The sequence below is a fragment of the Vanacampus margaritifer genome, chromosome 16 (assembly GCF_051991255.1).
Source record: "Vanacampus margaritifer isolate UIUO_Vmar chromosome 16, RoL_Vmar_1.0, whole genome shotgun sequence".
Classification (NCBI taxonomy): Eukaryota; Metazoa; Chordata; class Actinopteri; order Syngnathiformes; family Syngnathidae; genus Vanacampus; species Vanacampus margaritifer.
In genome coordinates this window covers 18,229,211-18,256,968 of record NC_135447.1, presented here as the reverse complement: position 1 = coordinate 18,256,968, position 27,758 = coordinate 18,229,211, and the positions used below count along the sequence as shown (strand labels likewise).

Sequence of the window (27,758 nt, the reverse complement as noted above, 5' to 3'; positions counted from 1 at the left end):
AACATTGAAACACAATGTTAAAAATCTGTATTTCACGTTTATTTAATGCATTATGTATAGTGTACTGTATTGTTTAGACTTGGATGCTTTCCCATTAAGTCACAGTTGCAAAACTGAACTTCTGCAGCGTTTCCAGATGCTTTATTTATTCTTAGTGTTAACATGACATAACTACTAGATAAGTGATCATTTGTACAGGAGGTACCCAACTGAACTACAAATAAAAATCTGAAAACTGCAATTTGCTCATAAACACAGCTTGCCAATAAATACTTATACATAATGCATGTTTATTTTCTAAGTGAAAATCCCTCTATTTAAAAAAAAAGGCTGGGTTTATTATTTAAATATTTCCGATTGGGGAATTGATATTAATACACTGAAAAGAAGAAATACTATAATCACTTAAATAATATAGTAAAGCACAACAATTCTATTTGTGTCAATAGTGAGTGAACATTTGAACAGGTCATAAGAACAGAACTACATTATAGTTTATTTATGCAAAGAAATAAAATGTGATATTGAAGCGGTACTATTTAGCTGCTGGTATTATGGGTGGTTGAGAAACACAACTTCAGAGTGTACGGGTAGGGCCCACCTAGAAAAAGAAAAGGCAAAAACATTGTACACATACATTTTGAAAGTTAAAACGATGATTTGCAATGCAATCTGTGTAAATACTTACTGGGGTTTTTCATCTGGTGATGGTTCATCATTGCCAGGGCTTCCATGGCATCATTAATGGATTCCCACTCAAGCAAACCTGATGAACTTCGCTCGCCTGTTTGAGTAGGTAATTATTATTTTTTTAATTATATATATATATATATATATATATATATATATATATATATATATATATACATAACTAAAATAAATCACAGTGTGTGTGTGTTTTTATTTATTTATTTTAGAATGTACAATGCTTAGTATTGGCGATTGTTTGGTTCCAGACCTTTGTGTGTATATGACCTCATAATGGCGTCATGCGTTTCAAGAATGTACAATGATTTGTCGCAGTGGAGTACTGTATCTCCAGTACAATTATATTTCAGGAAACTAAACAACAAATAGCATGTTTTTTGAGTTATTCAACAGTTCATCGTTCATTAGAGCAACCTATTTTCAACACTAAGTTCATTAATTTGTAAAAACAACAGGGGAATCACCAATAGTATTGGTTTGTGGTAAAAATATTAAATTGACTTAATGTGGACATAGATGTCCAATCCAACACCGGCAACATAAAAACATTAAATAATATACTGTCCTTTGGTTCACTCATTTACATTATATAACACTATATTCAGGAAAATAAAATAAAAAAATAATTCCTCAATATAAATATGTTGAGTTTTGTACAGTATTAAAATTAGATTTTGGATGAGAGGCATGACCAGTTGCCGCAAAATGTTATTTATGAACACAAATGCCAGAAATGTCCAAAACATCTTATACTCATACCAATTACTCACTCTTCTTTGTGTCTGTACGGGATGAAATATTTGTTTGCGGAATTGTAAACAGAAAAAATCCAATAAAATACTCACTCTTCCCAGTGAAAAGTTTCACATTTGATGGGCTCTTAACTCCCAATTCATCGCAAACCTAGAAGGGGAAAACAACTTTATTACATTACACAATTACAATACTAAGAACTTTTGCTACAGACGATATAAAAATGATACACACCTTTGTTCGAATTCCATAATTTTGTGAAAAAAAAAACAATAGCCCAAGTTAAACATTTTAAAAGTTTACACTATTAATACAATCTATGACCTGTGCTGCTTAATTGTGTGTGCGTGTATGTGTGTGTGTGTGTGTGTGTGTGTGTGTGGGGGGGGGGGGGGGGGGGGTTAGAGGGCAAGTGGTTGCACAAGTGAAGTAAGTACTGTAGTAGTAAAACACCAAAGTGACTTCACGCCCATCATTTTTCTTATACATCAGCTTTTATCGTGTAAGAAAGCCCACATTGTTTAGATATTTGAAGTCAGAGGTGGCAAATCCAGGTACAGAAAGTAAAAACCCTGCCACAGTTTGGCTTTCGCTTTAGCTAGCTCCCTAGTAGGTAAACGAGCACCATGGGCGTTAGCTAGCTAGCACCTAGGGCTAAAGCCAAACTGTGGCAAGGTCTTTACTTTCTGGACCTGGATTTGCCATCTCTGCTTTAAGTTAACTTTTAATGCAATTATGAAGTGTTTTCATCTGAGTTTGAAATGTCCTACTGTCTTTGAATGCACCTCATATTTCGTGAGAAAGCAAGTCTGGTCAGTGTTTACTCTTTTTATGATCATCTCCGTATTATAGATGAACCACAAAAGTTGAGTATATTAAAAACGATAAGACAATTATTTAGGTACAAGCATCTACCTGTTGCATGGCACAAAAAATCATGAGTGATCCACATGCTTTTACACGCACAATAAATATGATTGTGTTTTAAGCTAGTTTCTGTGTTTTAAAAAGAACCCCCGACTGTAATGATAAATTTTCTCCATATGATTAATATCTACAAGTAAAATTTCTGCGCTGTTGAACCTAACTGAACGAATTGTGAGGTGGTTAGCGCGCTCACCCGGTGAGCATAAGGTGTTTGTGTCCCACTCAGGTTTTTTTTTTCCTTTCTTTCTTTCTCTCCTCCCCCACCATTTCTTGTGGCAAGGAGTCGTTTTGTTTCAAATGTTTATTGAAGAATTGAACATCTATCCAATTTCCACATGTAAAAAAGACACAGTTGTACTGCAAGGGCTGGCCAGTCTTGCGTGGCAGAGGAGTGCTCAAACGCAGCGCTCCAGAGTTTTGTGGGCGGTTTGCGCATCAGACAGCTTAGGACGACAGGGGCACGGCAACCACACAGGGAGAGGCGGGGTTTTAGTGAACCGGGCGTTTTTACTTCTGCGTTAGAAAAATAGCTAGCAACATACCTAATATTTCATTTAAAAATTACATCGCCGTGGTGTCAAAGGAATGATTTAATCCAATTTGATCACAATATTTAATGGTAAATTGAGTACTTCAACAGCGCAACATCATCATACGTTAGTTAGCCTGACACATATTCACTTGTTTCATTCAAGCATATTGAGTTGTTGCAGCATAAACCCGACCCCATGGAAAGTTTTTTCAAATAACTTAATCTATGCTCCAGGTTCCGCGCCATCACCCTGATGATATTTTGTCTTTAGTTTGGTCCATTTTTAATCCATCCACACCGTGAGTACAGACGCTCTCCTACTTACGAACATTCGAGTTACGAACAACGGTACATACGAACATGTCTGCGCGTACAGTATGTCGAAAAATGTTCGGAAAGAGATGCTGTAAATTAGATTTTGTATGCGCGCCTTTTTCCGAGTAGTGCTTCTTTCCGCCGCTAATACCGACGCTTGGCGCTGTGAGAGCTCACCCAGCATTGGAGGCTCAGCAACGTGTCGAGGAGGAAGAGGAAGAAACGCCTGTCCCCATGAAGGAGGAAGTAACTTTTAAAGCGCATTCCAGCGACGACGAAGACCCTCTCATGATATAAAATCCTCCTCTTCCTCCATCATCTCCTTAACTCTTTCACTGCCACTGACGTTTAAAGACGTCAAGTAAAAACCTACGGATCACTGCCAATGACGTCAAAAGACGTCATCCAATGATTTATTTTTATTTTTTTTTGAAACGGGTAGAGGAAACCCTTCCGCATGTCTGGTGAAAGTTTCCAGTCTGTCTGTTGTGCCTAATGACTATTTTTGGCCCCTAGAGGGCAGCGATGACTCTCTTTTGACAAGATCGGGTGGCGTCAGTAGAGGCGGAGCTAGAGCGTCGAGCAGGAGATGAGAATGGAAGACAAAGGAAAAATGGCGGCCGGTCGCGAGGAGCTCACGCCCGAGACGTTTTTTTTTCAAAGACCAAAAGCATCGCTGAAAGAGCACATTGTTGACGACGATGATCATCATCGATGATGAAGATGAGGGTGGTGACTCCGTGGTTGAGAAGCATTGACGCGGCAGTAGAAGACGTTAGATGGAGCTAGATGGAGGAGGGAACGGGCAATGGCGAGCGTTTGCAAGCAGCTCTACACTTACAAGACGAAAGGCATCGACCAACGCTAAAATAGTACATTGATGACGACGATGATCATCCTCGATGATGATGAAGGTGAATCCGAGCTTGACGGCGAAATTGGAACCGCTGATGCGGCGGCTATGACGGTGTCGTAACGCGGAACACAACCGAGCACGCACAGGCGGACGTTCGATCGGACGACGGAGAGTGCCCCGAGTCCAATGCATATTCATCGGAGGAAGTGTGTACAGTCTGCTACTTGCTTTTTATTCCCCGGAAAAAAAGGCCGTCAAGAAAGTGTAACGTTTGCACGCAAAACGGACCAATGTGAAAGTGAAAGTAAACTGTTGTGCGAGTCCTGGCGTCTCCTTGCACGCAGGAGAGCGTTACAAAAGGAAAAACTGTATTTGAAACATCCACATAATTGTAAGTAGTACCACAGTTGCACACATTTGTAAATAGTTTGCGAAATTGTTTTGTCAAATTGTTACACTGTTGAATGGAAATAAACGTATTTTGCAATCAAAAAACACTTTTTCATTGTTGGTGAAAGCGTTTTACAGAAGTAAAGCACTATTTAGGTGTTTGTGGCATCATTCATGGACAAAAAGAAGTGTACAATTCACTGGAGTGCATGAAATAACATCGTTTCACAAAAAGCTCTTTTTCTCCGTTTTTTGTTTCAAAAGAGAGAATTTCGGTGAAAGTAACCATTTTCTATTGTTGATTACTGAAGAACGGAATAAGGTAGAAACAAACTTTTTTTTTCTGATGAAAGCTGAGAGTCCAATCTTTCATTTGGTAGTATGTGTGTTTCCATAGTCCAAACACAACATTTTCTGTGGACCTTGAAAGATCACTCAAAATGCTTAAATCGGCTGGCAGTGGGGACAACCCGTTTCTGAAAACGTCTGGCAGTGAAAGAGTTAAGCATCGAGTACATCTTCCAAAAGTAAGTTAAACTTCATTTTATTTATCTTATTACGTACATGCACATACTGTGTGTGTCTCTCGCTCTCTCTCTCTAACATACATAGTACAGTACAGTACTGTACGTATTCTCTTCATTTTATTAAATGTTTTTTTCAGTACAAACCAATACAGATTACTTATACAAGCCTTAAACATACTTATATAAACCTTCAATATACTTATATAGGCTTTAAACATAAATTATAATACAAAATATAGCGCTGAAGCAACTTACGAACAAATTCACGATCGCTCGGAACGTAACTCGTTCGTAAGTAGGGGAGCGCCTGTACTCACTTATTGTAGCTTTGTTCTTGCTAGCTAATGCTAAGCGAGTTCGACAGCCAGCGTCCACGGTTGCAAACTCATTTTCGTCTGTTAAGTGCATTGTGGCCAACTGGGACGACAGAATCTGGATTGGTTATTGCACACTTTGATGGCTTAAAAATGTAGTGCTGGATGGTTTAGCCTGCATGCTACTTGGAGGAGTCTTGCTCTATGTTGCTAACATCTTATGTTGAAACATCTTGAGTGTGTTAGGCTCAAATTCATAAAAACTATTTTATTTCTTTAGGGAATTTGACACAGATTATTTTGTTACCAACATCAGACGTGTGATGATACAAGTCACATGCCATTTTACAATCGGGGCCGGGTTGTTCAAAACATGGTTGTATCTTTAACCACTGGTTAAGTCGATTTAACCGACCGTTAACTTTAACGGCACTGTTATCTTGTTGTTCAAAACTCTGTTAACTTTAACTGGCTGTTAACTTGCTGTTAGAGTTAACACACATAAGGACCGCCGCTAACTTTAACAGTGTGGTTAACTGCGTTCGTGGCTAATGTTGCCTTCCTGATGCTCCTTGAGCGCAAGAAAAAGAGAGCATATCGAGGGCTTGACTTTGACTTTGGTGATTATTCTGAAAGAGTTTCGCACACACTAACGCTTAGCAGTAATGCAATGCCAAGTCTCATGATGAGTCAAAAGAGAAAGAATAAAAATGTGTTTTTTAAGATGAGTTCTAAAATTTGACAGAGGGGCTTGCCTAACATTTAGTGGGAGGTGATTTCAAAGAGGTTACCTGTGATGTTTCTTGTTTGCTTTCACGTCAACAATCAGACAACACTGTGAACAGCGGCTAATAATTCACGTAAAAAAATATTTAAATTTAATATAATAATTACTATTTTAATTAATTTTAATTTAAAACAGTAATCACAAATATTATTAATAATTATAAATTAGATGAAAAATACACACATATTAGAAGTACGTAAAATTGTAAATACAAAAACAAGACAAATAATTAAAAACAATTCTATCAAAATATTACACAAAAATTACAATACCTTAGACAAAAAAAAACGTACAAAAATATGAGAAACAAAATCAAACAAAACCAATATTAAGCAATATTCTATGCTATAAAAAATATTGGCAAAAATACAAAAATATAACAATATTGACTGAAAACACAGTAGAATTTTTTTAAATTATATTTAAGAATTAAATAAAATAAAAAAATAAAAAATTATTTCACAAAAACTCCTAAATTGCCACCACTGATTGAATAACGTTTGTTTGGTTGGTTATTTGGATAGTATCCATTTCTTTCCCCGACCCGGAAGTAAACAAAAAGAGGAATTGTGGGATATATCTGTGCTAACCAGCGCCGTAAACGGCACTGTTAACTTTGACGGTGCTGTTAACTAACAACGTGACTAACCATATTTTGAACAACGCATACTTAACGGTTGGTTACTTAATGGTCGGTTACTTAACGGTCGGTTACTTAACGGCGGGTTAAGAATTTAACCAGCGGTTAGGGGTTAAACAGTGGTTAAAAAAACCGAGAATTGAAAAACCGGGTCCGGGACTTTAACATAGACCATCGCGGGACTCCCTGTTAACTCTTTCACTGCCAGACGTTTTCAGAAACGGGTTGTCCCCACTGCCAGCCGATTTAAGCATTTTGAGTTATCTTTCAACGTCCACAGAAAATGTTGTGTTTGGACTATGGAAACACACATACTACCAAATGAAAGATTGGACTCTCAGCTTTCATTAGAAAAAAAAGTTTGTTTCTACCTTATTCCGTTCTTCAGTAATCAACAATAGAAAATGGTTACTTTCACCGAAATTCTCTGTTTTGAAACAAAAAACGGAGAAAAAGAGCTTTTTGTGAAACGATGTATGCACTCTAGTGAATTGTACACTTCTTTTTGTCCATGAATGATGCCACAAACACCTAAATAGTGCTTTACTTCTGTAAAACGCTTTCACCAACAATGAAAAAGTGTTTTTTGATTGCAAAATACATTTTCCATTCAACAGTGTAACAATTTGACAAAACAATTTCGCAAACTATTTACAAATGTGTGCAACTGTGGTACTACTTACAATTATGTGGATGTTTCAAATACAGTTTTTCCTTTTGTAACGCTCTCCTGCGTGCAAGGAGACGCCAGGACTCGCACAACAGTTTACTTTCACTTTCGCATTGGTCCGTTTTGCGTGCAAACATTACACTTTCTTGACGGCCTTTTTTTCCGGGGAATAAAAAGCAAGTAGCAGACTGTACACACTTCTTCCGATGAATATGCATTGGACTCGGGGCACTCTCCGTCGTCCGATCGAACGTCCGCCTGTGCGTGCTGTGTTGTGCTCCGCGTTACGACACCGTCATAGCCGCCGCGTCAGCGGTTCCAATTTCGCCGTCAAGCTCGGATTCACCTTCATCATCATCGATGATGATCATCGTCGTCATCAATGTACTATTTTAGCGTTGGTCGATGCCTTTCGTCTTGTAAGTGTAGAGCTGCTTGCAAACGCTTGCCATTGCCCGTTCCCTCCTCCATCTAGCTCCATCTAACGTCTTCTACTGCCGCGTCAATGCTTCCCAACCACGGAGTCACCACCCTCATCTTCATCATCGATGATGATCATCGTCGTCAACAATGTGCTCTTTCAGCGATGCTTTTGGTCTTTGAAAAAAAACGTCTCGGGCGTGAGCTCCTCGCGACCGGCCGCCATTTTTCCTTTGTCTTCCATTCTCATCTCCTGCTCGACGCTCTAGCTCCGCCTCTACTGACGCCCACCCGATCTTGTCAAAAGAGAGTCATCGCTGCCCTCTAGGGGCCAAAAATAGACATTAGGCACAACAGACCTGCTGCAAACTTTCACCACAGCTCCGGAAGCCTTGCCCGCACCCGTTTCAAAAAAAAAAATTAAAAAAAATTGGATGACGTCTTTAGACGTCATTGGCAGTGCTCCGTAGGTTTTTACTTGACGTCTATAAACGTCAATGGCAGTGAAAGAGTTAAACATGGCAGCCACTAGAGTAAAGAGTGGATCACTCACCATCATAAGCGCCAATCAAGTTCATGTGCACTTCGGTGACCGGTTGGAAAACACATTCTCTGACAACATAACAGATGGTAGTTCAATGTGGCTCGCTTTACGAGCACCTCTAATTTGATATCCATTATTGTCAAACTGTCAAAATGCACCCCTGCTAAACAGTACCGTATAAAGAAATGTCGGTTCCTGTGACGTCACACAATTTGATCAGAGTCCGTGAATTATAATTTGAGTGTTAATTTGCCCACGCCCATTGAATGCCCGAATTACCACCCATTCGTGAACAGCTCTACAAATTACACATCAAGACTCGGATATTTATTTATTTACATAAGAAGAATCGAACCTGTCGTGTGTCAGACACTACCGGACGCACTGCACGCCAGCCCGGTTTAGCACAATTCAAGCACTTTTGCAGTATTTATTATTGTTCCCCTCAAGTACCACTACTTGGAAGTTATGGTATTGTGCCATTTTTGTCAGCTTCAATTCACGATGCAGTATTGGTCCTGGTGCAAGACTATACCCGAATCAACAAACGAATGGTTTCATCAGAGGTCAGGTTTTAGAATGGCCCAGCCAGAGTGCAGACCTGAATCCAATCAAACATCTGTGCACAGGAGATGCTCTCGCAATCTTCCACATTTGGAACATTTTTGCAAAGAGTGGGCAAATATTGCCATGTCCAGGATATGCCCATGAAACACTCAAACCCAAGAAGACTGAGTGATGGCTGTAAAAGTGATGCAGCAACATCTTAGTTTGAGGGTGTGCACGTTTATGCAACCAATTAATATGTTATTTAATTTGCCCTGTAAAAGTTTTAAAATTATTTCTTGGTCTCACCTTTTTTTTTTATTATCACAAAAACCTAGCATTTGATCAGATCAATGGCTTTTCTAACCTGGTTGAAGATCTCTTCAGAGATGTCAGGCTGTGCGTTAAAAAAATGTAAGACATTGGTGGGGTGCTGGATCCGGTTCTTGGCTGCCTGCTCTGGTGAGGTGAAGCGGTTGTTGCGAGAACCGTGGAAGTCTTTGAAGCTACTGCTGTTGTCTTCTAACTGGTAGCTCTGTCCTGGCACTATAGCCTGCTGCTTGGACACACTACCAAGCAAAGACAAGAAGTGTGTATCTGGATATTGAGCATAGTAATGACTTCATTTTCTTTTTTTTAAGACAATAGCATTTTCAAGACTACTGCCCCTACCAGACATTGAGTTTTTGTCCAAAAAGGAAGTTGTTGTTAAGATGAGAGATGGCCCTGTCCACAGAATAACAGTCACCCATCTCCACCATTGCGGCTCCAGGTTTGCTCTTCATGAACTTAACCTGCAGGAAAAAGCGTATGCTGTTGACAACACAAACCAATGACTTATTTTCAGTCAAATGCAAAGGAACCCTGACTGTAATGACAAGTTTGCTCCATATGGTTTATTTGGTTGTTACTAACTTAACTATGAGATTCATTATTTAAAAATCATTTCCAGTTCATACATTTTGTAGAAACTTTATTTGTATGTATGCTGCCATTGTTTAGGTAAGAACGCATTCTGCGTAGTGACGTATAATGGCCGTTAGCTCTCTGCCGAATAAAGCCGAACGGGTATAAAGAAAGCTAGGTAGGCCTTCGTTACATTCTTAAAGAAACAACATGCGATCGGGAAAGTCACGCTCCACGCCGTGCTCTCATCATTGACCAGACGGGTTCAAGAGACTTTGGTCGTCCCTTTCGGAAAGTAATGGAGGCTTACCTAGTTTTCTGCATACCCGTTTGGCTTTGCTCGTCAGAGAGCAAGCGCCCATTATTCGTCACTACGCAGAATGCGTTGCGACGTAAACAACAATGGCGGCGTACGTACAAATAAAGTTTCTACAAAATGCATTGAACTAGAAAGGTTTTTTGTAAAATGAATCTCATAGTTAGTAACAATCAAATAATTAATATGGAGCAAACTTGTCATTACTACTATTAGTAATGTACATTATTTTTCACAACACATAGGTAAAATGAGCCAACATTTGGCTCACTATTAGAAACGCGATATCTAAGTCATTTCTGAATATTTTTTTACTTGCGACAACTCAAAATGTTCAGTGGCATCAGACCTGTCCAACCATATATAGTTTTTATTTATTTGTTTTTATTGCCCTCTATGGACAATAAAAGCAATATTGTCCAAAAGGCACAAGTATAGGGCTGGGCGATATGGCCCAAAATTCATATCACAGTATAAACTGCATCCCTTAATGGTATATATCAGGGTAAAGAATTAAGTGTTGCTTTTTTAAAATAAATAATTTGCTTACTGCTTTACATAGTCTTTTATAGAAGCTAAATTGACTTTTTTTTTAAACAATGAAAGAATAAATTTACTTTGGATAACATTTATTGTGCAAATCTCAAATCAAAATTATGCATATGCAGTATGGCTTGCGGTGTGCAGGCTAGCTAGAATTGATAGGTTGACGTGGTGGAGAAACTCTGGTGCATGCCACAAAACTAACTAAAAATGAATATTATCAAATATTTTTGTATTCAGATATCCTATTGAAAATTCTAGCGAATAATAGGTATTTGGATAGAAATATATATTCTTGATTGGTCAAAGAACTACTAGAAGACAAAAAACACATTTGCACATAATAATGAACAACCAACTGGTTTTCATTTTTATATAATCAACTTTTTTTTTTTTTTTTTTACTTAAAATTTAAACTGTGCTTTTGCAGCACACCATTTTCCTCTCTGAATCTACCCCCATAGATTTTGGTAAGTGACGTCAGAACCACAGTAGGGATTTTGGGGAACTTTAGCACTGCGTGGTTAGCTTGCTGCTGGTAGCGTCCGTAAAATGCGCCTCAATGCATTTATCTCACACAACTTGTTAACGTGGGATTTATTTAGAAATTAAGCTTCTGTCACCGCGTTAGTATGTCATGCATACTGCAGTTTGTTTGACTACAACTTCCTAAGTAAACAGATGTCACGTCCAATTTCTGCTGTTCCTGTTCTCCTTTCTTTTCTGCTATGCACACTTATTTACAACTGACAGTATGCACGTGTCGACACTCAACGTTAACATGTGCCGGGGGGAGGGCGGTGACACTGGTATCAACGGTATATATTGTGCGCGCCGACGTGCTAGTTGGGAAAGCCCTAATGCAATGTCACCAACATGCGCTAACGTGGTAAGACGGTAGAGTCACAATCTCTACCTTCGGCAAAATGTATACCTTATATTGAATATACCGTTTATATCACCCAGCCCCACAATTATCATCTGTATATATATTGGAATATTCACGCACGTGCGCACATACACTCAGCAAACATACATACACGTGTGCACGTCACTGTTAATGCGTCTGCAAAGGCTCACAGGCCTGAGTATGCTTTCTTGTTTTGGTGTAATAATGGGGACATAGGTAGCTCAACCAAAAATGATAATTCGCTCTCGCGGCATCTGGTGTATTAAGGCTTTTGTGACTCTAAAATAACATTTAAAAAAATCCTACGTTTAGTTGATGCCCCAGTGAAGGGACAAATTGGGTAATCGCGGGAAATGCACTATAACACCTCAGGTGTACAGTGCATCAAAAAAAAACTGAAAAATTGTGATTTATAATGGGAGTCAATGGGCAATAATTTTACGCAAGTATACACTAAAAATTTGTCTCCCACATATAATAATGACAATAATAATTTTGAAATTTTGAACAGTGCCATTTGAACTTCAACATGTTTTGGACAATTGGGTGCAATTTCAGCTCACTCAGTGATTTTTTTCATATGCCTTATATTTGATATTAATAAAAAGCTAAAACCCCCAAATTAGACACTTTCCTTACAAGGGATTAGTAAGAGGAGTACTGTTATATTACTCACCCTCTCCACATTACCATAGAGGCAGAAGATATTGAAGACCTTGTCAGCATTGATCTTTGAGGGCTCAAGACCATATACCATAAGTACGGGCGAGTCAGCGTGAGGGCCGTACTCTGGGGGCGGCGGTCCATAGCCAGCGCCATAGCGTTGATTACCACGACCACGTCCGGCCATACCTGGCCCCATGCGGTGGGAAGGAGGTCCGTAGCTGTCATCATTGTAGCCATGATAGCCTCCTTGAGGGCCAACTTTATAAGTAAGGGGGGAAATCAACATTAGCAGTATTCCAAAGTTTTTTATCAGATTTAAATAGTTTTTGGGTTCATACCATAATCAGGTGGGTGGTCCCCAAGAAGAGCAGGCTGCCTCTGACGCTTGTTTGGGTTTGCATTAGGATCTACGTACAGTCAAAAAAGCCAATTTAAGAGCTTCTAAACAAGATATCATGCTGGAAAATTACAGTGGTGGCTTTGTGTTATGGAGCTAGGTGACTGACATGCAACAGAAGGAGCTTGCATCTTAACCACTGACTTAAGGTATGATTTTGTAACCCAATTAATGACATAATGGAGATTTGTTCATAACTGCCATCCTAGTATAAACACAAACACACCTTGTGAATTGTTCCAATTGCCTTCACCATCAGCATCTGTGCAGGTACACATACACATGGCAAAAAAAAGTTACAACTGCAAAAAACATGCATTTGACAACATTGCCTTAACATTACTCTACAGCATTGACAATTAATAATGACAACAAAATGAAATTATTGGTACGCAACAGTTTACATAAAACATTTCATATGATAAAACAAAATTCCAGTATGCAGTAGTTGTCTGACACGTACTATAATCATTATGTTGTTTACTCTAACCACAAAAGAGCACATCATTTGCACTTCAAATTTGTTCTAAAAAATATTTGATCTCTATTTGTCAAAAAGTACCGGGTTAACACTTTTTGTGCCACAATTATTATTCCGCACATTACCTATCCAACCAGAACTACGGCATACATTTATTAAAATATGTTGTAGGCACAAAATAAAGTCTCCACATGACAGTTTCACAATTATAATGACAATTATACCAGTTTGTCATAAGTAATCATTTAATTAATGGCTACTTCTACGCTATTACTGCTATCAGCTATTATTTTGGTACACCAATTTGAGTAAACAGCAAGTTTGATTCTGGTCCACAGTAGCTGTCAGATTTTAACCATTACATCAATTTGTCATTTAGCAGTACTTACAGCACCATACATGAAGTATTGGACACAGTGGGTAGGTAGGGGATAGTCTTCAGCAAGGATGCTACCCTCCAAGCTCAACTCATTCTCCATTTTTTTTCTTCATGTCTTCTTTCTTTGCATCCCCACCACCAAAGATAAGTACAACCACACATCCAAGCTTGGTTTTTGCTTTCTGCCATTTCATTTTTTTTTTTCAAAGTTGGGATGACAAGCATTTCCAGCTTACCGTGCTGACCACAAAGCAGGATTAGTGCATCATTTGAGAGTGGGCTGTCTGTCCACAGACACACTGAGCCAAACCTGCATCACACGGGAGGTGTTAGGCATCATTGTGGGCCAGTGCAAAAAAAAGAAAAGAAAATGAAACAACAGAACAGCACAGATAGAAGGGAAACGGGTAGGAAGGTAAAGGGAAAAACAGAATACCAGTCCAAAAATGTAGCGCTTTGAAGAGGATTTGTAATCTGTTTCTGTACTCGTATGCTTGATCAATGTTTCATGCTTGTGTCTTCATGACTCAACCCCCCCTGTGGATATTTCTTCTCATGTAAAATGGCTTTCTTTGATTTGGTTTAATGGCGGTTGGCCACTTGTAGAAAAAGCGAAGAGGCATCTAGTGCATGATGATGTGCTGTGATGGCAGTTCCGCACTGTATGCAGGCGTGGATATTCAGCTTGTTGTAGTGTCATGTGTTGGCACAGGAAGGTGGCAGCGTGCTGTATTATTGTTTCGACAAGAGAAGGGTCTCTTTTGTGTCATCTGTTCCCTTGTCAGGTGAGTGTTTGAAAACTCCTCTCTGGATCCCTGTAGTAGTGTTACAGAAGGAATAGCCCAAGAGCCCGAGGCCTAGAAAGTGCAGCCGAAAACAACCTGCCCAGACCATCAATGTACTGTCAAAAGTGGTTGCTCCTCAAGGATCTGAAGGTGTGCTGTACTGGTAAACAGGTGGTGGTGGATGCTTAACATATCAAGATGGGACTATGTTGGGTATAGGAGGTGTTTGCGTGGTGGTCTTTGGATATTTCTGTGGATCCCCTAGTCAGTCCCTTGTAGTGGAGATAGAGGTGTCGAACTGAGGAAGTACTGCGTTGAGGTTGTGTTCCAGTGTTTGTTGTCCCACTGTGTCCAATGTATCCCAAAGAGTAGATTTACATGATTTATGGCTTTGGGTGCTGTTGTATTGTTGCTGTAGAGGTTGTTGTGTCTTTGGCAGCATGTGTCTGCTTTGAAAATGCAGTAAGCCTGTATATGGGTTTGCACGGCCACAATACGAGGGGTACCTCTGGTTTAAAGGGCAGCAGAAATAGAACATAAAACTTCTGGACACCAAACATAGTGTCTGTCAAGTTCCTTTTGATTTTTCCCAGCCAAACTTGCTTAGTTGTAATCAGTTTTGGAAGTGTACAGAGTACTACCGACTAAAAAGGAACAATATATTACCTACCTTAAAAGGATACTTGACCGATTTAACCCTTTTCAGCAGTAAAAGTTAATATCTTGTTCAGGATTAATGCAAGTTCATTATTTTTAATGTAAAATTAATACCTTTAAAAACACTTGCTGTGGACTGAAGATGACATAGGAATTAAATAGGTAACAACCAATCACGGCTCACCTGTTTTCTGGGTTTGGTCAGCCAAATGAGCCATGATTAGTCGTTACCCGTTTCCTGAGCAGGTGATGTCATCTTCAGTTGACAGCAAGTGGCAAAATGAGTTTTTAACTCTTTTACCACCAAAAACATAAATTGACATTAGGACACGCCCACTATATTGACCATTTGCACCGACGGACGGCGGAAGGAAGTGATTGTTGAATGGAAGTGGACGTGACCAAGAGCAACTGAGCAACCAAGGCTGCGTTCACACAGCAGCTCAATTCCGATTTTTTTCACAAGTATCTGATTTTTTCATGCAGTGTGAACAGTACAATTCAGATTTTTCACACTCTACCTGGGCCTCTTTCTTATGTGGATATAAATCGGGTATGTATGCGATGCGTCTGCACTGCGAATGCTCATCCGCATGCATCCGATTCATACGTCATCAAAAGCTCGATATGCGCTCTGCGCGGGCAGAAGAGAGTGCTTGGAAGGGAGACTACTGACACGTCTGTGAATATATACAAAGCTGTTTTGAGTAACAGTGTTAAATTTTTATTTGTCTTTAATTTAATCACACTTGAAACATGAAGCATAATGTTGACATGTGTGGCGATAGTAGAAATTCAGCCCTCCAGACGGTTCATCACGTACGGCGATGACGCAACGTCATTTCGGTAGACTTCTCAATGAAATGAGGAGGTCGAGGAGTGTCTCCTAATTTCCCCCAAATATTTATATTATTTCTTCCAACCTCATTACTCTGGCGACATGAGATGAAAAAATAAGTCAGACGGATTTCAGTTTGTTAACAGCACATTCAAAACTGACGTACAAGAAAGCAGAGAACAGCAGCCAACCAAGAGCAAGCGTGGAAACAGTCCACCAACCAGGAGCGCGGGCGTTCGCACAGCTGAATTTGCATAGTGTATGCAGACAAGACACATGAATCGAACTCCTAACACAGCCGAGAAAAGAGTCCACCAATCTGTAGCGTACGTTGGCACAGCTAAATTTGCACACGACAACGATAAAAGTCGCTTGCTTAAAACGTTGCGAGTCGGGTTATTTCCGTGAACACTGCAACATGACTTTGTTTTAGGTGTACGTCACTCGACGTGCGCTTTGCGCATGCGAGTTGCATCGCGCGCGTTGCGTTCACATTAGATGTCGCGTTTGTTTTTGTAATGTGAACAGTACATAAAAAGATCGGATTTAACAAAAAATCTAAAATGGGCATCAAGCCCTGTAGTGTGAACATAGCCTTAGTAACTTAGCGACTGTCATTTCACAAATAAAAAGTTATTTTTGCCCATCGAGCCATAGAATCTACAACTTCAACTGAAGTTCGCCTGTCAGTCGAAGTTGCACATTTAGTCGGGACTCATAGAGCGAGATATTTAAGTTGGAGATTGCTAGTTTGAAAACAGCCCCTTACCTTCTGTCGCCTGCTGTTTTTACAAAATTAATCAAATCGCCGACTTTGCCAGAATTTACAGCGCACGACCTATATCATAATGTAGTCAATGCCGTCTCTCCTCCTGCACAGGGGCTGATTTAAAACCTTGTCGCTGGCTGGGTCTCTGGGACAAGATGCTACACTCACACTGGGGGACAATATACCTCGTAATGGAAAGGTAAAATTTGTTTATCATGCTAACTGACTTTTTTTTTAACATAGTTCCGTTCTATATTGAAACACTGTGATTATGTTATGTTACTATGTTTGCTAGCATGGAACAAATAATTATCGTAGTGGCAAGCTATGCAATAATTACATGAAGATGACTCTCCGGCTCCAGAGTGAAAAACTCCAAGCACAAAGACGAAATCCCCCATTATTAAACAGTCAAATGCACTTAATAGTTTTGAGGAAGGTACATTTCAAAACTAAGCTGTGTGTACGTAGAATTGGAGTGGACGGTAACTATCTGGCTTGTTAATGTGATTTGAAACACGTAATTTGACACCTCTGTTACAATCTTTGTTAGAGTGTACGTTTACTAGTAAAATGTATGAACATTTATCTACTAACCTCGCAAGTGGTTCTTTTGCCGTCCAGCGTCCCTGAGGGGGCGTTCCCATGTGCAAAAAGTCAATACCGTCAATAACTTCAATTCACGTCAACAGGGGGGTGTTGTTTCTCAATGGGCAGTGCAACGTCTTGTGCAGCACTGATTTGTGAATGGGTTTGGAAAATCCAAAAACACCCACTAACTATGGCCAGCAGATGGCAGCACTCTCTCTTTTTTCCAATGGGATCCCAGGTATCAAATTACATGAAAACATGGCGGATCTTAGGAAATAAAACGTTTTCAAAGATGACGTGAATGATCAAAGCCTTTGTCAGATTAAATCTAATTCACAGAACGTCACTAAACAAAAAAATATTAGTGGCAAAGTGACTGTTGTGCAGAAAATGTATCTTTTCACTAAATGCTTGTTTTCTCCTTATTTTTTCAATTTTTGCTTGATGTCACTCAAATTACCTATTTTCAAATTGTGATTACTAAAGAACGGAATAAGATACAAACCTACATTTTTTTCCTAATGAAAGAATGGAATCCAATCTTTCATATTGTATCCACCATGTTTATGTAGCACACAATATTCTGTTTGCTTTGAAAGTTGAGTGAAAATGCTCGAAATCTGATGGCACTGTAGGGGTTGTTTTTTGGATAACGTTTGGCAGTAAAAGAGTTCAATGTATTAATTGCTCATGAAAAATAATGACATTACATTAATTATAGACAAAATATATTTTACTACTGAAAAAGGTTAATGAGTCAGGTTTTCCTTTAAAGTGGAACAATTCGAGGTAAATATTTTCTTTGCAATCCTATATTCAATGTGTCCTCACTTATCTTAACACGGTGTTCTGAATAATACTGTGTAGTAAGAATTAAGCAGATGAATCCATCAATTTCATTACTTTTAGGGTGCTGCCATTTTGTCCTGTACCGCCCTCTCCTGTTGACTGAAATTGATGTCATCATACCCTCAGGCTGGCATTGTGAACATCACATGACCTGACATAGAAAACAGGTGAGCTGTGATGTTTGCAATGTGAGCCTGAGAACATTTTGACATCAACTTCAGTTGACAACAGAGGGCAGGCAGTACAGCACAATATGGCAGTGCCTTGAGATTGATGAAAACGGATGGATTAATCTTCTTAATTATTAATCCACAAATGTAAAATTAATCAGAATTGAGAGTTTAAACTAGTGGGTGCATATTGAACATGCAATTGTAAAGAAAAGACCTACAGTTCCCCTTTAAATATCGTATTTTCCGGACTATAAGCCACTACTTTTTCCATGCACTGTGACCTGCGGCCAACATGCACAACGGAAGGGTTCCGAGGCCCGTCACGGACGTGAAAGCGGGCCTGGCCTGGACCAAGAGTTTAGACTTATTTGCGCGGGGGCGGGTGCGGCGGGGCGAGGGAAGGGGCAGCAGGATGGTGGACGGTATCGCCTGGCCGCCGCACCGCTTTCGCCAGCACAATCCCCGCGCCGCACAATGCGCTGGCCACGCACCCCACCACCGCTGCCTTTCTCCCGGTGGGCCACTGACCGCTCTCCGGTAGCAATCCTTCTCGGCGGCACGGCTCATAGGCCGATGCGCTTTATAGTGTGGAAAATGCAGTAACTGACACCACGGCATATATTTGAACAGTGTGCCCAGTATGTTAAAACAAAGATTCCAGTAAAAAAAAAGAAGAAAAAAAAAAAAAAGAAGTCAACTTCTTAATTTTCAGTTTTACTATAAACTGGTGCAGTTAGAACAAAAACAAAACAAAACAAAAAAACTACAAGGGTCATTCAATAAATAAGGTGAATTTTCAGTATAAGGACTTCTAAAACAGAGAGAAGCTTACTTTTTTTCATATTTATGTTTTACTTCTTTTTCACATGGATTTTATTTAATTTGAGAGTTTTGGCAATTAACAAAGATGGCCGACCAAGAAGCATGCTCCAGGGTTGAACAGCGGTCAGTTATCAAGTTTTTGGTTGCTGAAAGGTGCAAACCAGTTAAAACTCATAGAAGAATGTCAACTGTGTATGGTGCCACGTTTCAGGCAAAAAAAATGTCTACAAGTGGGCTTAATTGTTAAAAGAAGTTTGAAAGTGACAAAGTCAAAAGTGTTGTGAGCGACTGGCTGAGACATCATTCCAAAGATTTTTACGCTGAGGGAATACGGAAGTTTGTGCACAGATGGAAAAAGTGTGTGACAGTGCTGGGAGACTATGTTGGGGAAAAAAACAAAGTAAGCTTCTATCTGTATAGAAGTCATTATACAGAAAAATGCACCTTATTTATTAAATGACCCTCATATTTTAGCCTACTGTAGCTTTAATTCACATAATTATTCTGTACCTGACTTAAGCATTGGATAATTCAAAAACTAAGTTCTTAAGCCTGTAATGGCAATACTGTAAATCAAATCTGTTTAAGGTAGTTTAATTTAGGTAATGCAAAGAATGCGCTCACTTGATCAATAATCCTTCATTCAAGTAATGTAACAGTATTGATTAGAATGTTTATTAAGGCTTTAAAAAAAGCTATTGCTATGCAACATGACAATCACAACCCCTCGCCATAATGGCTGCTACTTTATTTTTTCAAATTACTGTATAGATGAACTACATTCACTATTTATTTCATGCCAATGTGGTCATAAGAACAAAATACTTTGATGTTCGTAAAATTGGTAGGGGTAAAGCATGTTCTGTGACAGTACTATAGGTCAGTGCAGCGGTCGTCTCACCATATTTTATAATATAAAATGGATGTTGAATGAAAACATCAGGCGTAAATACTTGACTTATAAACTAGGTATAAAATACTGACATCAGAATCCATTTCATGGGACTCTTAAATGCTGAGTTACATTAAAGAATTAATAAAATCTCCAATATGTTTGATAGAATACTAGAAGTGATCACACTTGCAAGTATTTACTGGACTGGGAAAGGCAGAGATTATTCGCTGTGCAGCTGTGTCATGCTCTTGAGGGAATGTGGACCTACGTGGTAAATGGTATACATGTGCGTGGTACTGTGACTAGAGTGCACTGGTATACACTCATGCATTGAACAAAATAATGGCTGTCAATGAGATTACTCCTCATGCCCTCACTGTGTGCCTGCTGTGTAGCAAGAAAATGCATAAAATTATGATTAGGGAATAATGCCTTGGAACAATAAAATTGACAAGATTGGTGGGGAAGTCAGTGAGTGAGTGGAGGAAATCAATAGTGATCAAAGGCAATATTCCCACAGTAGAGAAACCTAACATCTAATACTAGTGGCATGAAAGGTAAAGAGGAAATAGAAAGGGGAAGGAATGGGGACAAACCTACCTTGGCCACTCATGTTAGGGTTTGTGTAGTCCCACGTATCCTGGTCATTCTTGAAGACATTTAGGCGTGCTGGCTGTGAATTTTGTTACAAAACAAAAACCCAACAGTAAATATTTGCACTTGTACAAATGATGACATGGCCTGTCTTACACATACCTTGGCATATTCAATCTTCAGTGTGCAGCAACCAGAATAGATGTCTGCCCCATTGAGCGAGGCTTTGGCCCTCTGGGCACTTTGGACTGAGTCAAATGTGACAACTTAAGCTAAGGCGACATTTCACCATTTGAAAGGTTGGTAGTCACTGCAGATAACTTGAGACAATGTTTACTACAAAGACAAAACAATTTTGCACATACAGGAGGTGACAGGTTATTAACATGTAATACGGTGTATATGTCTTTCTTATAATAATAGCCCTTTAGTGCAGCAACCAGTATGAATAAAAAAACAAAACAAATCAATGAGACATTCAAGCAAATGACTACAAAAACGTATATAAAAAAATTGCATAAAGACAAAAAGGATATTCAACCATGGCCTGAACACCATTCTTTCTGAAGATGACGATCCGCTGTACAGGACCACAGTTGTTACATATGGTGTACAACACATCCTGTAGAAGAACATTTGAATCATTTAACCAACAACAACACTCCAGCATGCACACATAAGCACTCTAAATATATCCCAGAGGGCCACAGATTGAACAATATGCATGTCTTCAAAAACGCAAATATTTCTTTTTAATGGTTCGAAAATCATATACTGTATTACAAGTCACATCTGATCTAAAGAGGTTAAATTACATTATTTATTAAGTAATGATACAAAATGCAAGTTTTTTTTTTGACTGTGACAACAAAACGTATATGAAGAAATTATCAGAGTACTGCTGTATTTTCAATTTGGTCTGCAAACATATTCAAACACAACCACTCACATTACACTGGTTTCATGTTTAGCGTACCGTGGTTATGGGGTAGATGGGGTTTATGATGGTGAGTAGCAACACATTGTTCACACTCCGCGTGTCATCTGAGTCTCCTGGACGAGAGATCTTTTGGCTAGTGGAATAGTTGATGAAGGCAGGGTGACCTGCAATGTAAACCTGGTTCTCAGCTGCATATGTAACAGCATTGCAGGATGCATTCATGTCCTCAAACTCCACCAAGGCCTGGCGCTTCTTGGGCATCATTACCACAGAACTATGGATGGGAAAAACAATCCTTATCAGTAAGAAACTACAAAATAAAACAAGCTGAAAATCCATAATAAATGGGGTTGATATTGTTGATATTTGGAAATTGCACTAACCTTAACCAAAAATAAAGCCACGTTTGTTTTTCAAATCTAAACCAAAAGACTACCACGGCAGTCAGCATAAATAATAAAAAACAAAACAAAACTTGAGTTAAATCAACAGGGATTTGGGGTTGAGGTTGATAATTAGTATGTAAAGTAAAAATATTTAATATAAACTGTAACTGACTCCTTTTTATATGCATTAAAAAATATGCACCTATTATGGTTTCAAAACGGCAAATTTCGCTGAAAGGTGAGGGATTTTCATGCTTGCATTCCTAAGACAATACGAAAAGTGTAAGCAATTAAGTATTGGATTGGAATGCAAACTAGTGTTAGCTGTGTTTCAGACTGTGAGTGGGGATCATTTTGACAAATAATATGGTAAATGGTAATTCATTTATATAGCGCTTTTCCACCTTACATGGTCCTCAAAGTGCATTACATTCTACTACTCATTCACCTACTGATGACGCAGCATCAAGGGCAACTGGGTGTTCAGTATCTTACTCAAGGGTACTTCTCATGGGACCAAACCCACAACCTCGGGGTTGCAAGACAACCACTCTACCACTGATCCATGCCACCCCTTTAAATGTACTTCGAACATAAACTAAATTTGTTCTCGTGTCAACATACAGTACACTAAATTTAAATGCATACCTATCAGTCATAGACTTAAGCCCCTACACCCCACTGAACTGTGAACATTGCCGAACACTTTGAATGTTGAATTCGCAAAATATGAGGTTGTCGTTCATTTTGAGACATATCTGCGATGTAAAAGCGTCATTTGAGACAACGCGCGAATTAACCTAAAATTTGAGTCAAATTGACCCACAAAAAAGATTTAAATTATTATTATTTTTCGTTTCCTTTTTTATTAGAGGTCCAGTCAGTGATCGCAGTGACGCGTTTGCGTGCAAGCAACTCCTTGTTAATTTTGAATTATTTCCTGGCTAATTTTGTGCTGTAAAAACGAGTATGGTGTCATCAAAGTATATTGCCCTAATATTGATATTACTCTGTCAGGTTTTTCATACTTTTCCTTGGAGAAAAAAAGGGGGGGGGGAGACATTTGTAGACGTGACTGCGGCAGAATGCGACACAGCCATGCGCAACCAGCCCTTACGGTGGTATTATGAATGAAAACAATGACTGATTGTCCTCCAAATTTATGAGTACAAGTGCAAGCATATGTTAATCATTGTCTAAACATATCAGAATGAAGCTTGCAACAATTTGGATAATATTTAAGATGGAAGCGCTGCCGCACATTCATAGAATAATAATAATAATAATAATAATAATAATAATAATGAACACTTTCAAATACAGTATTATCAAAAATGTTGCGAGTCCCATTCTAATATTTCCAGACTATGATTATCACGTCTGCACATACACTCATACATTTTGGTGACAATCAATCGTGTTTTTGTTTTGTGTCTATAGCGGCTGGGAGTCATCACGACGTGAACAACAACAACAACAATAATAATAATAATAAAACTGAGAATTTAGTTCTAATATTTATTTTCAGATTATCATCCGCACATGTAGACATAAATTTGGTGACTATCAGTCACGCTTTCGTTCATCTTCTTGTCCTTTCGGCTTTTCCCTTCAGGGGTCACGATAGCGAATCAGTTGCCTTCATTTAACCCTGTCCTCTGCATCCTCTGCTTTCACACCAACTACCTTCATGTCCTCTTTAACTACATCCATAAACCTCCTCTTTGGTCTTCCTTTAGACCTCCTGCCTGGCATTTGAAAACTCTGCATCCTTCTGCCAATATACTCACTATCTCTCCTCTGGATATGTCCAAATTATCTCAAGTCTTGCCTCTCTGACTTTATCTCCAGTTCTGCCTCCTGTCTTTTCCTCAGTGGCATTGTCTCCAAAGCAAACAACATCGCTGGTCTCACCACAGTTTTAAAAACTTTAATTTCATTTGAGCTAAAACTCTTTTATCACACATCACACCTGAGACTTTTCTCCACCCGTTCCAGCCTGCCTGCACACGCTTCTTCACTTCTTTTCCACAGTCTCCATTGCTCTGGACTGTTGACCCTAAATACTTAAACTCCTCCACCTTCTTGGTCTCTTCTCCGTGTAACCTCACTTTTCCACTTGGGTCCCTCCCATTCACACACAGATACTCCGTCTTGCTACAGCTAACCTTCATTCCCCTCCTTTCAACCTCAAACCTCCAGACCTCTAGCTTCTCCTCCAACTGTTCCCTGCTCTCACTATGTCATCTGCAAACATCATAGTGCATGGAGATTCCTGTCTAACCTCGTCTGTCATCCTGTCCATTACCATAGGGAACAAGAAGGGGCTCAGAGCTGATCCCTGATGTAGTCCCACCTCCACTTTGAACTCCTCCGTCACACCTACAGCACACCTCACCACTGTCTTACAGTCCTCATACATGTCCTGCACTACTTGAACATACTTCTCTGCGACTCCAGACGTTATTTCTCATTTTCCTCATTCATCAACTCTTCAAAGTACTCTTCCCATCACACTGCTGGCATTTGCCAACACACTTCCATCCCTATCCTTTGTTACCCTAACCTGTTGCACGTCCTTCCCAACCTGTATAGATCAGTCTCTCCCTCCTTACTGTCCAACCTAGCATACAAGTCATCGTAAGCCCCTTGTTTGGCCTTTGCCACTTCTACTTTCTCCTTACACTGCATTTCTCTGTACTCCTTTCTACTTTCTTCAGTCCTCTCAGTGTCCCACTTCTTCTTAGCTAACCTCCCTCTCTGGATCCACTTCTGCACCGCTTCATTCCACCACCAAGTCTCCTTATCCCTTTTTCTTCCAGTTGACACACCAAAGACTGTCCTACCTGTCTTCCTGATCAAATTTGCTGTAGTTGTCCAGTCATCTGGAAGCCTGACCAACTCCTTCCTTAAATTCATACAACACTCTTCCTTTTTCAGCTTCCACAATTTCGTCCTCTGCTCTGCCTTTGCCATCTTTGTCTTCCTCACCGACAGAATCTTCCTACACACTACCATCCTATGCCGTCTGGCTACACTCTCACCTACCACTATTTTGCAGTCGCTGATCTCCTGCAGATTACACCGTCTACACAAGATGTAGTCTACCTGTGTACGCCTACCTCCACTCTTGTAGGTCACCCTATATTCCTGCCTCTTCTGGAAGAAAGTATTCACGACAGCCATTTCCATTCTTTTTGCAAAGTCAACCACGATCTGTCCTTCTGCGTTCCTCTCCTGGATACCAAACTTGCCCATCACCTCTTCATCACCTCGGTTTCCTGCACCAACGTGTCCATTGAAGTCTGCACCAATGACAACTCTCTCACTTCTAGGGATACTCGGCATTATTTCATCAAGGTCCAACTAAAAGTTGATCATCACACCTTCGATTCCTAGCTTCAGGCTCATCACTTTGACATTTTTTAACTCCAGGACGTTCCTAACAAACTCCTCCTTCACGATATTTCCTACTCCATTTGTCCTCCTATCTACACCGTGATAGAACAACTTGTACCCTGCTCCTAAACTTCTAGCTTTGCTACCTTTCCACCTGGTCTCCTGAACACATAGTGTATCCACCTTCCTCCTCTGCATCATGTCAAACAGCTCTCTACCTTTTCCCATCATCGTTGCAACATTCAAAGTCCCTACTCAGTCCTAGACTCATGGTGTTCCTCTTCTCTTTCTTCCTACGAACACACCTTCCTCCTCTCCTTCTTCGACCAACAGTAGTCCAATTTCCACCGGCACCCTGAAGGTCAACAGCACCAATGGCGGTCGTTGTTAACCCGGGCCTCGACCGATCCGGTATGGAAGTCATATATTTGATTCACATGTTTGATATGGCCAACGTTTTTACGTCGGATGCCCTTCCTGACACAACCCTCTGTATTTATCCGGGCTTGGGACCGGCACAAGAAGACACTAGCTTGTGCCATCTTGCGGCTACACGCTTTTCATTCATAATGCCACCAAAATGGACCGGTTGCTGCGTGTCACCTGTGACTGTTTTTTTTCTTTCTTTCTTTCTCAAATGAAGAATATATGAAACCTGAGTGGGTAGGAGTGCTATCTAAATTATGCCGATACGCCATTGGCATTTTTTATAGCACAATACAGTCCAGGAAATAAATCCAAAATGAACAGGGCCCATGTGCGCACCACATTATAGCGAGAACGCTCTGCACAAAAAATGTCCAATATGACAGCGTACATCATTTTGACACTTAATTGGCTTAAGCCTTTTTTGTTTAGGGAGTCAGATGCCATTGATAGAGCCTATATATACCCGCGCGGCAACATCTGCATGCTTGACGGTCAGCACTACCCGTGGTGGGCTGGGGCACATTGAACACTTGGAACAACACAAACACTTCGTTTTTGAAATATGATTTCAATGCGTGTGCGATTGCAGGCAGAGACGCACATCTCCAAGCAGCGCATTTCCGCCTGAAAACAAACACACTCTCACCGTAGTATATGGGCGTCAGAGTGAATTTATGAATGGGACCTCGGAAAGAACTTTGCCAACACATTTATGACAAATTACGATGAATCACGACGGGATCACGAGCAAATGCGCATGTTGGTGAAACAATGGATTCCTTGTAATAATGGCGACAATTACGAATAACTCCGAACACAAATGCAACATATTCCAACCAATTCCAAACCTTGTGGAATTTACGTTTCGCAACATTCGGCAACGCTCGCAACTCAGTGGAATAGGGGCGTTACCTTCTAAGCATAGTATAAATCTCATAATGGCATTTAATTGAAACTACAACCCACTGCCACTAAAACGGAATAAAAAATAAATCATTTTCAATGTTTTAGTGGATTGGGAGTGGAACTGCATCACTCCACACAGGATTTTTCAATCAAATGGGCTGGATTAATGTTGAGGATTTCTGTACGTAAACTGATTACCCATCTACTCATCCTTGGCATTGGTCAATGTTTTTTTCTGGGTTCAAAATAATCAACTCGCTAACAGCTTTAATGCTGAATTGAATACAGTAAGCCACAAATTTGCAGTGTGTACATCAGGTTTGTAATACTTAAGTAAAAATTATTTAATTTTAACCCAACATGATTTATTTTTCAAATGGCTTCTGTCAAAACGGTCGTGGAAACCAGCGTTTCAAGAAGTTACAAAAGGAATGTTCAATAAGAAATACTTGTAAAAAATCTACTTCACAACTCTTCCAGGGGATTCATACCTGACTGTCCCAAACTCTTGTAAGGCTTCCACCAAGTCAGTCTCCACAATACCATCAACCAAACCCCTGATGTGCACCACCGGCGAGGGTAAAGGTTTATGGGGATCATCGTAGCTCTCCTGAAAACAATATCATCACAGTGACGCTAGACGGCTCATAAATGATGTGCAAAGGAATGTGGGAAATGAATTCGCCTCCACCAACTCACATAGCATGTAAAACTGGGCCCAAATGTGGTATCTTAAATGCAAATTGCATTGAGCTTAGCACTAAATATTAGCAATTATTAACAGTCACTGGGACGTCAAACCGATAAACAAATGATTGATTTTGTATTTTAGAGCTTTAACAATCTTTTAATTCTGACGACTGGTCCACCAAATCACCTAAATTCCTGAGGAGACAGATTAGTACAAAAAATGCTAACTAGCGTATGGACAAATGTGTTTGCTAATGGATAGCTTCTTGTCTACTGTAGCGTAAGAAGGTCTTAGGTAGCGATGTCTAGGTATCCAAAGCTAAATTTTAATATAACAACAATTGCATTAACGATTAATTATTGCGACAAGAAGGCACGTCTAACCGTTGTCATCCCCCCGTCTTCAGTTTTCTGCCTTTTTGTTGCTCTGCCTCCTTCTCCGTAGAAACGGCCCGCAGCGGCAGCCATGTTGTCCTGCCCCTTGTGCCAGGCTCATGTTGCATTCATG

General features: G+C 39.8%; 1 protein-coding gene across 1 annotated transcript; it reads right to left on the bottom strand.

Annotated features, from left to right (window-relative positions):
* Positions 1 to 17: 17 nt before the first annotated feature.
* LOC144036445 (heterogeneous nuclear ribonucleoprotein L-like) lies at positions 18 to 27,758 on the bottom strand. Its single transcript, XM_077547107.1, has 14 exons — positions 27,635 to 27,758; positions 27,052 to 27,170; positions 21,477 to 21,714; positions 21,037 to 21,122; positions 20,663 to 20,759; positions 20,507 to 20,579; positions 12,894 to 12,929; positions 12,609 to 12,677; positions 12,281 to 12,528; positions 9,602 to 9,723; positions 9,297 to 9,498; positions 1,554 to 1,611; positions 689 to 784; positions 18 to 601 (listed from the first exon to the last, which is right to left on the bottom strand). Exons 1-14 carry the CDS (start codon positions 27,716 to 27,718, stop codon positions 540 to 542), a joined length of 1,590 nt encoding a protein of 529 aa, XP_077403233.1. The 5' UTR covers positions 27,719 to 27,758; the 3' UTR covers positions 18 to 539.

Excerpts from the sequence above, each read along its gene's own strand:
- LOC144036445 (XM_077547107.1), bottom strand. The coding sequence starts at position 27,718 with ATGGCTGCCGCTGCGGGCCGTTTCTACGGAGAAGGAGGCAGAGCAACA. Across the intron at positions 21,715-27,051 it reads CAAGAGTTTGGGACAGTCAG|TTCTGTGGTAATGATGCCCA; the intron begins GTATGAATCCCC and ends TCCCATCCATAG. Across the intron at positions 602-688 it reads TCACCAGATGAAAAACCCCA|GTGGGCCCTACCCGTACACT; the intron begins GTAAGTATTTAC and ends TTCTTTTTCTAG.